Genomic DNA, 12,783 nt, shown 5'->3' with positions numbered 1-12,783 from the left:
TCGTTATTTGTGTCTGTTCATTTTGTCTGTCTTTCTTTTGTTTGTTTCTTTTGAGTCTTTCTTTTCTATTGAGTCTTTCTTTTGTGTGTTTTTTACTTTCTTTTTTCTTTCTTTCTTTCTTTCTTTCTGTCTTTTTTTTTTTTTTTTTCTTTTCTTTTCTCTTCTCTTCTTTTCTTTTCTTTAGTTTCCTCTCTCTCTTTCCTTTGAGTCTTTCTATCTTTTTGGTCCTTTCTTTTGAGTTTTTCTCTCTTCTATATAAATCTTTAAGTCTTTTTTATCTTTCTTTCTATTGAGTCTCTTTCTATTGAGTATTTCTTTTATTTTTTTATTTTATTTTATTTTATTTTATTTTATTTTATTTTATTTTATTTTCTTTTTTTTTCTTCTCTTCTCTTCTCTTCTCTTCTCTTCTCTTCTCTTCTCTTCTCTTCTCTTCTCTTCTCTTCTCTTCTCTTTCTCTTCTCTTCTCTTCTCTTCTCTCTTCTCTTCTCTTCTCTTCTCTTCTCTTCTCTTCTCTTCTCTTTTCTTTTCTTTTCTTTTCTTTTCTTTTCTTTTCTTTCTTTTGAGTCTTTCTATCTTTTTGGATCTTTCTTTTGAGGTTTCCTTTCTTCTATATAAGTCTCTGGTTTTTTTTTTCTTTAAGTCTTTTTTTTTTTTTTTTAGGTCTTTCTACTGAATTTTGAATCTTTCTTTTGAGTCTTTCTTTAAGTTCCGTCTTTTAGTTGTGTCTGTTTTTCTTTTTTTAGTTTGTTTCTTTTTTCTTTTGGGTCTTTCTCTTTTTGAGTCTTTCTTTCTTAAGTTCGTTCTTGCATGAGTTCTTTCTTAAGTTCTTTCTTGAGTTCTTTGAGTCTTTCTTTCTATTGAGTCTCTTTCTATTGAGTATTTCTTTAAGTCTTTTGTGTGTTTCTTTTTTCTTTCTTTTCTTTTCTTTTTTTTCTTTTCTTTTCTTTTCTTTTCTTTTCTTTTCTTTCTTTTGAGTTTTTTGGATATTTCGTTTGTGGGTTTTTTTCGTTTGAATCTCTCTTTCTTTACAGTTCTTTTCCGTCTTTCTTTTTAGTCTTTTCATTAATCTTTCGTTTGGGTCTTTTTGGGTCATTTGAATTTTTTGAATCTTGTGTCTATTTTTCTTTTGTGCCTGTCCTCATAATATTAGCTTGCCAATGATATGATGTTGTTTTTGTTTTATTTTTGCCCTTTAAGTTCTTTCTTGCGTTCTTTCTTGAGTTCTTTCTTTTGAGTCTTTCTTTCTATTGAGTCTCTTTCTTTTGTGTTTTTCTTTTTAAGCCTTTTGTGTGTTTCTTTACTTTCTGTTGAGTCTGTTTTTCTTTTTTGTTTGTTTGTTTCATTCTTTCTTTTGAGTCTTTCTTTCCTTTTGGGTCTTTCTTTTTTGAGTTTTTCTTTCTTTTTGAGCCTTTTCTTCTTCTTTTTTTCTTTCTGAAGTTTCTTTCTTATTTTGTCTGTCTTTCATTTTGTTTGCATTTCTTTGAGTCCTTGTTTTGAGTCTTTCTTTAGTTTTTCTGTCTTTCTTTGTGTCTGTTCATTTTTGTCTGTCTTTCTTTTGTTTGTTTTTCTTTTGAGTCTTTCTTTCTATATTGAGTCTTTCTTTTTGCGTGTTTTTTTTTACTTTTTTGATTTCTTTCTTTCTTTTTTTCTTTTTTCTTTTCTTTTTTTCTTTTCTTTTCTTTTCTTTTCTTTTCTTTTCTTTTCTTTTCTTTTCTTTTCTTTTCTTTTCTTTTCTTTTCTTTTCTTTTCTTTTCTTTTCTTTTCTTTTTTTTCTTTTCTTTCTTTTGAGTTTTTTGGATATTTCGTTTGTGTTTTTTTCGTTTGAATTTTTCTTTCTCTACAGTTTTTTTTCGTCTTTCTTTTTAGTCTTTTCATTAATCTTTCGTTTGGGTCTTTTGGGTCATTTGAATTTTTGAATCTTGTGTCTGTTTTTCTTTTTATTTGTTTGTTTCATTCTTTCTTTTGAGTCTTTCTTTTCTTTGGGTCTTTCTTTCGAGTGTTTCTTTTGATTGTTTTTTTAGTCTGTTTTGTATCTATCTTTCTTTTTCTGTCTTGCCCCTGTGAGAAGTCTTGCCCCCCCCCTGCCCTCTCACATGGACGCCCTGCTATTTAAGATTTGTATGCTTTTTTTTTTTTTGGTTCTTTTTAGCTTATTTTGACCATTTTCATTCAATTTCCCCATTGAAACTGGCCTTGCCAACAGTACTCTCCATCCCACTGAAAAAGTCCGACTACAACACTACTGCTTGCAAGCGGCTTTGCAATAATTATGTAAGCCCCGGGGGAGGGAAAAATTGGATGGGGGAAAGAATTTTTTGGCTAGCCAAAGGGGGAGGGGGGCAAGCAATTTGTGGCAAGCCGAGGGGAGGGGGCAAGCGATTACTGGCACACATTTATGCTGCGCCTTTTAAATAAAACGCTCTAAAAAGGCCTAGGAAAACAGTACGGAAACGCCTAAATATGCAAATGTTCCTCTGTGTTCGCAATATAATTATAGATCTAGACCATTTAGGGTAGACGTTGGTCGAAGCAGCCAAATAAATCGATTTTCATTATCTAAATCAATATATTATTGAAAAATAACACTTTGAAGTTTTGCAAATGTTCCATATGAAAAAGTTTGACTATATACAAAAACGATTTTCTTATAAATAAATCTACGCACAGTTTCCACCTCGATACACTCAAACACACAGCAATTTTCAAGCACGAGTCTAGACTCTACGCAGACTGTGTTTACTACACGGTTGAGTGCATAGCATCATAAGAGCTGTGTGAGATCTATTGGAAAATAGAAATCTATGTTACTTTGTTGTCAAAACCTCAAGTGTTCCCTTCATCCAATCAGATTTTTTATTTATATCGAACGAAACCTAACAGTTCCCCCTGAAAACACTTCTTCTCATTCGGTCAACAGATAACACAATTCAATGTTTATAGCAAGGCGAATGTGGTAAATCTGTCGCGTAAAACGACCTATCCCAGCACAATTGTTGACCAAAATGTAGGTTTAAAAGTCAAAACCTCAAGTGTTCCTTACAATATTTTTAAATTTTATGTCATTAAATGAAAGAGCACACTTATATATTGTCCATATACAGCCTCATTATAATGACCAATGGCCTTCTCTTTAAATTGCAGATCTTGTGCAAAAAGTTACTATATTTTCGTCTGTTTTGTCATGCGGTATAAATCCAATGAACTATGACTTACGCTTACAAATTGATATGATTCTACAAATCATAATATACTTTGAAAACTTGCTTGATTTATTGTTGTTAATGAGTTATGGATATGTACGTTTTACAAAAGTGCTGTTGTTTCAGACCTCTTTACAACATAACTCAAGAACCACAAGACCGCCTACAAAGGTAGGCCTATATATCTGTGATATTTGAATTCTTCTACGCACTCGCTATGAAATGATCGATGCAATTCTTGCTAAAGCTCACATTAGCAAGATGTTGTGAACTACCAAATCGCAACAGTTTAAAATCGTTGCTAACCTTAAGGTTTGCAAATTGGGATAGGCCTACACAAAATTTGGTATGTGCAAAAAGGTGGGCGGGCAAAGTTTTGGCAGGCCGAGAGGGGACGGGGCGATTTTTGCCAGACTGAGAGGGGGCAAGCATTTTTTTGGCACGCCGTTTGGAAATGTAACCCCGCGCGCCCCCTCATAATTATTGCACTCCTAGTGGCACGGTCCCTGAAGTAATGAAATGGATTCTACTGCACTGGTGGCAAAATAATGCCATCACAATCTACAACATTGGAGTCTACAATATTGTACATTGAGGGCTTCCCTGAATAACCCATATTTTAATAGTCCTCATGACCCCTTATATCTTTAGTCCTCACTGAAAAATCCATTTTGTTCTTTATATAGTCTGTCATTGAAAACCTCTACTTCTGGGGTAATGTCCGCACATCTATGTTACTTCCATATAAGTGACCCCCCCCTCCACTCCCTCCTCGGGCTAGGTTCACCCTCATGCAACTGATTCTACTCTCTATTTTGCGTTATTCTTTACAGCGAAGAGAGCTGGAAATAGAGAGACAGAGAGCAGCTGAGAGAGACCCTCGTGAGAGGGGAAAAGAAGGAGAGGGCGTATAGTAGGCCTACGCGTGATCAAGTAAAGAATGTGACCTGTCAACGAGCGTATATTTTTGTTCAAGAGATATAAACCGTAGATAGCACTTTATAGCCTAATTCTAACTAGCGTAGATAAAACTGTCTTTTTATCATGCTATCTACCGTAGATAGCACTATTTGTGTATTATGTCATCTCAGAGTCTATGGTCACCTACAGTAGGCCTATAGATAGTAAGTGTGTGCAATTCATGCTATTTTGTACGCATCATTATAAAATAGCTAGCACTTTATGAACATCATGCCATATATAGGTAGCACTTCACGTATGTATGTATGACATGCTCTCTAGTACAATAATTTGATGTTTGACATCATGCTATCTACCGTAGATAACACTCTGTTAAGTCTGTTCAAATCCAGCGATCTATTGGCGACAGATAGTATTTCGTATCAAAAGTATGATTTTACACGATTGTAAACAAAATTCACGGCTATACGGTACTTTATCTGTGACAAAAATCTGAGATTGGTAATAAATCAATAAGACGCCATAAACAGAAGCTCTATGAAAATTCAGGCCTGTGAAAATTAACAATACGAAACGCACCATCACTCTCAGTTTTCGTGTTTTATTGCAATATCAATGATGGCGCTGTGCCACATGGACGCATAGTTCCAGGCGGCGAGTGGCATGATAGAGCCGGCAACGTGTGAAACCGCCCGGCCATATGGCATTTTCCATAATACTCGGTTAGTTTGTGGGGTTCATTATCGAACCTCAACGGTTTTAGCTTGTATTTATATTATTTATTAACATATGCCTATTTGTTTGTGATATTTCAAGCGTTTTAAAATTTCAAAATAATCCCATTCAATTACACGGTTGACGATGGAAATTTACTGAATTTAGAGAATTCACGGCGCATACCACCTGCATGGTTCAGTAGGAGTTCGTTCTCGCTTTATTATTAAAACAGTTTTTACTGCATGTACATGTATAGTTAAACTACTGAAAACAGCAATCATTATTACGACAATGCTATCTACTGAAGACAGCAATTATGATTAGGCCTATGATGATGCTATCTACTGAAGCCCGCAATTATTATTATGATAATGCTATCTACTGAAGACAGCAATCATGATAAATGATACTGCTAGGCTACTGAAGACAGCAATATTAATCATAATTATGATAATACTACTGAAGACCAGTTATAATTATGATAATGCTATCTATTGAAGCCGGCATTTATTATTATGATGCTTTCTACTGAAAACAGCAATCATCATGATCATGATTATGATAATGCTATCTACTGAAGATAGCAATCATGATTATGATTATGCTATCTACTGAAGACGGCAATCATTATTATGATAATGCTATCTACTGAAGACCACGATTATTATTTGGATAGTGCTATCTACTGAAGACAGCAATTATGATGATAATGCTATCTACTGAAGAGAGCAATCATGATTATGATAATGCAATCTACTGAAGACAGCAGTTATAATTATGATAATGCTATCTACGGAAGACAGCAATCATGATTATGATGCTTTCTACTAAAAAGAGCAATCATGATTATGATGCTATCTAAGACGACAATCATGATTATGATAATTCTATCTACCGAAGACCACAATTATTATTTTGATAGTGCTATCTATTGAAGACAGCAATTATGATGACAATGCTATCTATTGAAAACAGCAATCATGATTATGATAATCCTATCTACTGAATATAGTAATCATGATTATGATAATGCTATCTACTGAAGATGGCAATCATGATTATGATAATGCTATTTACTGAAGACAGCAATCATGATTATGATAATGCTATCTACTGAAGACAGCAATTATGATTATGATAATCCTATCTACTGAAGATAGTAATCATGATTATGATAATGCTATCTACTGAAGACAGCAATTATGATGCTTTACTAATTAACCAATTGTTGTTCTGAAGACTTTAAAATGGATCAACACGTTTCTAGATGAAAATGTTCCACATAAATCCGTTAGGTGGGTGCCTCCTCCACCTGGGACATGCACCAACTGATGATAAAGATCATCTGCAATGTCTTACAACAGGACCTACAGGACCCTGGCAATATCCTGTATATCATTCAACTGGACCTACAAGACATTCAAAATATTGCCTTTACCCTGCAACTGGACCTCCTCCACCAGCACAGGTGAGTTGAATCAGGGTCAAAATTTGTAAACAATTTGACGCGTTTTAAAGTTGGATAGAAATATAGAGAACTGTATAGATAAAAATTGTAGCTTAAGTTCCATTTGTCAGTCTTTCAATCCGACGATTCCCTTAATTTTGGTGTATTTGTTATGTGTGTATAAAATCCAATTTCAGCATGGATTTGCCAGACTTTAGGTTGCCATTTAAGTCGCGAATTGTTGGCCTCTAGCCTTTACATTCAAACCAATAATAAGGTTCTCACGGTATCCCACAATACATGTCTCATTCAGAGCAGATTTCAATGGAAATTTGTCCAAACCATTGTTAAGTGTAGTACAATGTGGGATACAGTGTGGATGTAGTGTGGTTGTGCTGCAAACCATAGACAGGAACAACGAGATACAAACAAATCAAGCAAAAGTACTTGCTCAACGATCTGCATTAGCAGTAAACCGTATCTTCCACTGGTCTCCTAAATCTGTATTACGTGACTGAAAGGTACTGGATATGGAATAAATCCCAAATAATATTGTAGGGCAAGATTCATGTTATTGCTCTGTATTAATAGAAAGGATCGTTTAATACATGGGCACAATCTATTTCGTGACATCTTCGAAGAAAAGAAGGGTTTGCGTTTTTGATGTCGTCAATAATGTTGGCAAAAGACATTGTTGTTATTGTAGTTATAGGTCGAGGCTAAATAAGCACGCGCCATGAATATGTAATATTGAATATAAACTGAACTGTATTTCATTGTGAAACTTCAAAGTATGTAGTCGGATTCATGATAGTCACGACGTTGAATGTTCTATTCATTTATTGTGCATTTGTTGCTATTACAGAGGAACCATTTGCGAGTGGATGAATTGCTTCTTACGTACTCGCCATGCGGCGCCACAAGTTGATTACCTACATCTTTATTCTGAAATGGTCTCAGCTTTATTGCTCCAAGTAACCAAGTAAACAGACAAGCAGCATGGACTGTGAATACATGGTCTATATAGCAGGCAGTATCAAGTCGATCGCTTTGGGCAAAGAGAATTAATGCCACAAGGCAAACTGTCATTTAACCGAATGGACTCACTGAAGGGACCGACTGATTGATTTTGGAATTGGTCGAGAAAAATAACCAGGGAATAAATAGTCATTACTTGCCTTGTCTTGTTGAATGGCACTATCTACTGCAGAGATAACTTGAACTAATGGATGTATTGTACGGACAAACTGACTGATGTTGTAATCCACCAAGAAAAATAGAAAGCCAATTATCAACTGAAACAATCATCATTACCATCGGCTTCGTGTCATTTTGCATGTTTCTCGGCAGGGATATCTTGGCTAAATGGGCTCACTACAGTGATCGTTAGATTTGTTTTGCAACTATTTAGAAATATCACACAAGGTAATACGTCATTTTTCTTCCACTCCCTATCTAATAGTAGTAGCTATATTAAGGGGAGCTTCACCAAATTGATGATGGACCCGGTAGAGGGACCGACTGTTTGATTTCAAGTTTAAGTACGTTTATTTGTTTTCATCTCAGAAAAAAAGTTATCAAATGGAATATCCTTAATTTACTTATAGAAATACAATTTGGTAAATGAAGAAAAATATCAAAGTATCCTTTGCAAGGGAATGCCCATTGCAATGTGACAATATACTGTAGATAAAGCCTGACTATTAGGATTCATTGCCTGGAACGATTGATTGATGTTGCATCTTATCAAGAGGAATGGAAAGGAATTATATCGTCATTACTTCATTCGATGATGGAAGATAGCAAGGAATACCGCTTTACAATAGAATGCCCTTCATGTCCATTGCAATATGACAATATAGGAAAAGCCTGACTGATAGGATTTATTGCACGAAACGAGTTATTGATTTGGAACTTATCAAGAAAATATCACGAAATATACGTCACTACGTCACTCTATGTCTCTTTATATTGATCTATCAACTGCTGCGGAGTTTAAAATGCCGAATGTTTTATTAATTAACCAATTGTTGTTTAAGAGACTTTAAATCTTTATGGAGCAAAATGCTTTAGATGGTTTTAATGTACCAACTAAACCCGGTGGGTGGGTGCCTCCTGCACCTAGAATGGTGCCCAGAACACAAGCACCAGCTGATAGCAAAGAACATCCACAATGTCCTGGATCCGGACCTATAAACCACTCACAATATTCCGTATATCATTTAACTGGACCTACAAGACACTCTCAATATTCTCCTTACCCTGCAACAGGACCTCCTCCACCCGCACAGGTGAGTTGAATCAGGGTCAACATTCATAGAAGGATAAAAATATGATTCTTTAAATATTTGCTGTATCTTTCTTTTAAAGCTTTATTTCAACATCAACGCAAAAGTTAAATAAGGAAAGAATCATTCATATTTTCGTACCTTGTTTTGCATTGCCATATTCGCTACACCCAAATGCAGAGTGATTTGTAAGTTAGAAGTATGTACTCTTAAAAGCTATAGTTCACTCAACTTAACAATATTACTAGGCATATCTCCAGGCCTGAATGTTACTTGGCATATCCATATTGTCTCATGATGTTAACTAAACTAACAAGCTTAAGGGGCTGTTGGTTTCGTATCGGATATTATATTCATTGAATATTGTAAAAGGATATACAAATATACGCACGATCATTTTGTTTTTCAGAAAGCTAATCTTTAAAAGAATATCAAACTATTGGCAATGTAACATTTTTGCTTAGCACACTAAATGAAAGTCGATCGAGATAATGGTATTTGTAGGATTATCGGTGAAATATGTTGGAGAAAAACAAAATGTATGCACAAGATATTGGAATACTTTCTAGGTCAAAATATAGGGCAAAATATCACTCGCTTGCTAGCAAGTAGTCGTGATGTGTATTCTTATAGTAACAATATTTAATTCATGTACATGGAGAAAATTTGTAAGTGTCAGGGCATATATAATGTGTCATGTTTTCTATTGTAACGCAATTGTACGTAAATAAAAGGAAAATACAAATAAACACATAAATATAAGTAACTAAATAAAGACATGAATAAATTAATAACAGTGTCGTCGCCTACATCTCATCCCATCCCAGTGGTGTAGATTTCTTTTTGACATGGGGTTGGAAAAAGTCTTGAAGTATAGTGAATCCAGCACCTTTGGCGACAGAATAAGTTTATGATACAAATGCGCGCGAAGCGCGTGAAGAATTGCCATATTGAAGATAAACTGGTGAAATATGGTGCAAAAGTGGAATGAATGCGCACGAAGCGCGCACAAATGTGGACTAGGCTAAGACGGCCAAATATGAGGTTACTTTGGTTGGAAACTCACATTCAGGCGTCAACATGCGGGGGGGGGGGTGATTGTACGGACGATTCCCCCTATCAAAATATTGAGGAGATTTATCCCCCATTGCCAGGGATCTACGGCTATGTATATGGCGTGACGACGACTAACAACTTTGCACATACTTTGCACATAATATAAACAGGAGAGTTGCAGATGGTAGCAATGATGAAGAAGAAATAAACAAATTGTACCAGAATTAGTTGGGTATACAACCGTCCCATTCTTGTGCTATGCATTTATCCATTGCGCTATTTTCATAGTCGTATTTTTATACAAACTTATCCAAGATATCCCCATCAATTTCATAAATGCATGCCTTTTGAACTTTAAGAGGTTCGTTTTAATGGTTGGCTTTAGTTCAACGGTGCAAGGGTGTTATTTGAGCATCAGGTTACCATCTATTACATATGGGCTTATAATATGTTTCTGGCGTATCTTACTTAACATTCCAAATATAGCTTAGGGCCAAGTGTAGCTAAGTAAAATGGAAAGATGATGACATTATACATAGGGATGAATTTATTCAGAATGTAAGATAAAATAAATGGTGCGTAAAATCGCTTATGGCATTCAAATGTATAATGCACTATTGAAATATATTAATTAATGTTCTTTGATCTTGCCTGTCCATGTCGCAATTTTAGTGTTTGTGATTTTTTCCTGCTTTAAGGTGGTACTACACCTCCTGATAAATTTGTGACTATTTTTGCATTTTTCTCAAAAAATAATAACACTCGTAACAAATGTGACGTATTATAGGGGCAAGGAATCCAGTTACTACAAATTTACACTGGAATTTCAGTGACTCATGACAAGCGGTACGTTATTTATGATAAGAATAGAGGTACGCAAAATGTACCTCATTTTCATATATAAGGCCAAATAAAAAAAGAAACATTTTCAGTCCCTTCCGCTTCCTTTTTGAGGTTTTCATCAAATAAATTTTTATTTTTGAAATTCAGTTATAACTTGAAGAATGCAAAAATTTGGTGTCTAGTTTAGTAAGTACTCAGGAAATGTTTGCAAATATAGAACTTGTTAAGATACAAGAAACCTTTTAAGAAGTATGGTTCATTAGAGGGTAACTCTCAGAACAACAAATAAAAAAGGAATCCTCCTTACAACCAGGCATAATTTATGTACGGATTGTACAAAACAGCTCAAAGTATGGTATTTACACCAATTTTGCGATAAAAATAGAAAATAAAAAGCCCCTCTTCTGCTAGAAAACCCGGACGTGAAACATGTTTTATTTTTACTTAGCCTAATGAACCACTTGTCTTGAATCACTGAAATTTCAGTGAAGTAATTGGATTCCTTGCCCTATAATATACATAACTTTTGTTAACATTGTTAACAGTGTGTAGTTATTTTTCGAGAAAAATGCAAAATTAGTCAGGGGGTGTAGTACCACCTTAATCGTGTAATTCCACTTCCTTGTTAATGTATCAGTTTTTAGTATTATCAAAAGCAAAACTGATGCAGACATTGTTTTGTTATTGTTGTTTCATTCATTGCAGGCTATTCACACCCAGGATCCTACAGTGTACCAACCGGACGACGACTACCCACCGGCATCAGGACAACATACCGTCGTTATAATAGATGGCTACACACAACAACAAAGACAAGAACATACAACCCAATGTTGTATGATGACAATATGTGCCTTGTGTTTATGTTGCCTTTTGGATTGATTTCAATGGAGACTTGTAGAAAAAATATTAATTATGTTCACTGTTCACTGTTTACAACAATCACAATCCAGAAAGACAAATATGATAATTATACTTCATACAAATATAGTTGACTAGTCGTGCTCTATTATTCCAAGTCTTTCGTAACTTCAACAAAATGTAAATATGTATGGAATATGATAATGTACATTTGAGAATGAATTTGGAGAAAACCTGATAATTACAAACACTCGCTGAGCAGCAAGACCTTCCCTCTAAGCTTTTAATCCGATAAGCTGATTATCTATTTGTTTCATGAATTGGAAGACATTCTTTGATGTATTACTGAGCTCAATCATCTGAAATTACTGGAGCGTGAGCCACCCAGGCTGGTGGCTCAGCATAGTATTTTATTAACAGAAGGTTTTCTCCAAATTCGTTTCCTAATGATAAATAATATCCGTTTTGTAAAATTATGTTTAAAAGTTACAAATAAATATTTTGTTCGAAAACAAATTTCTAACCTCTAATTTCAGAATTGGATATAACTTGAACCATAGATACCGTATACGGTCGGCTTAAGGTTAGTAACTATTTTAAACTGTTGCAATTTGGAAGTTCAAAGAATCTTGCGAATAGTAGTGCATTGATCATTCCATAGCAAGTGTGTAGAAGAATTCAAATATCACAGACATACTTTTGTAGGTTATGTGGTTCTTGAGTTATGTTGTAAAGAGGGTTGGAACAACAACACTTTTGTAAAACGTACATAACTCATTAACAACAATAAATCAAGCGAGAAGTTTTCAAAGTGTATAATTTGTAGAATGAACTTTTGCAAAACATCAAAGTGTTATTTTTCAATAATATATTGATTTTGATAATGAAAATTGATTTTGTGGTTGCTCCGACCAACAATACCGAATGTAACCGTAACGAGTTTTTGACTTGGAATAAGAGTTATAAAATTGTTAGCCACTTGAGTAATGTTTAGCTGTGAGTTTTGGGCAATCCGAGAATAGCAAGTAAGACACATCTTCTTTTAATGATTTCCTAAAAGTATTCTTTACGAAAGTAAAGCAGGTATTCTGTTAATTGAGCTATTCCATTTAAAATCCACACTACCCCTGTGGAATATTTTGGAAATATCTGCCATAAAGGGAGTATGTTTTTCAAATGTAATTGATCAAAGTTAATCATTTTGATACCCATACTCCCCTGTATTATGGCTGTACCTATATCTTCCACAACTGGAGTGAGTATTTCAAATGGAAGTTACCCAATTGTCTATTCTATTTGAAACTCATACTCCCTCTGTGGAAGACTTTAAGAAAATCTTCCACAGGGGTAGTGTGGATTTTAAATGGAATAGCCCATTGAGCCTTAGATCGAGGCTGCCTTCAAGAAATAGGACGCTTATCATATTATGAAACGGCAATGCCTGAAT

The 12,783-nt window shown here is 34.7% G+C and overlaps 2 protein-coding genes across 2 annotated transcripts in view; both read left to right on the top strand.

The window, feature by feature from the left end:
- The window catches only part of LOC140170875 (uncharacterized), a 10,540-nt gene extending 6,423 nt beyond the window's left edge, over window positions 1-4,117 (top strand). The window contains exons 3-4 of the mRNA XM_072194082.1: window positions 2,153-2,274; window positions 4,037-4,117. Coding sequence (XP_072050183.1) covers window positions 2,153-2,274; window positions 4,037-4,117 — 203 coding nt within the window. The remainder of the gene's footprint in view (window positions 1-2,152; window positions 2,275-4,036) is intronic.
- A 4,130-nt stretch (window positions 4,118-8,247) lies between these two features.
- LOC140170874 (leucine-rich repeat serine/threonine-protein kinase 1-like) overlaps window positions 8,248-12,783 on the top strand; it is a 29,251-nt gene continuing 24,715 nt past the window's right edge. Inside the window, exons 1-2 of the mRNA XM_072194081.1 lie at window positions 8,248-8,579; window positions 11,181-11,310. Coding sequence (XP_072050182.1) covers window positions 8,343-8,579; window positions 11,181-11,310 — 367 coding nt within the window. The 5' untranslated portion in view covers window positions 8,248-8,342. The remainder of the gene's footprint in view (window positions 8,580-11,180; window positions 11,311-12,783) is intronic.

This window comes from Amphiura filiformis, chromosome 15 (assembly GCF_039555335.1).
Source record: "Amphiura filiformis chromosome 15, Afil_fr2py, whole genome shotgun sequence".
Lineage (NCBI taxonomy): Eukaryota > Metazoa > Echinodermata > Ophiuroidea > Amphilepidida > Amphiuridae > Amphiura > Amphiura filiformis.
The sequence above is the reverse complement of the archived record's forward strand: the minus strand, read 5'-3'. Positions and strand labels throughout refer to the sequence as shown.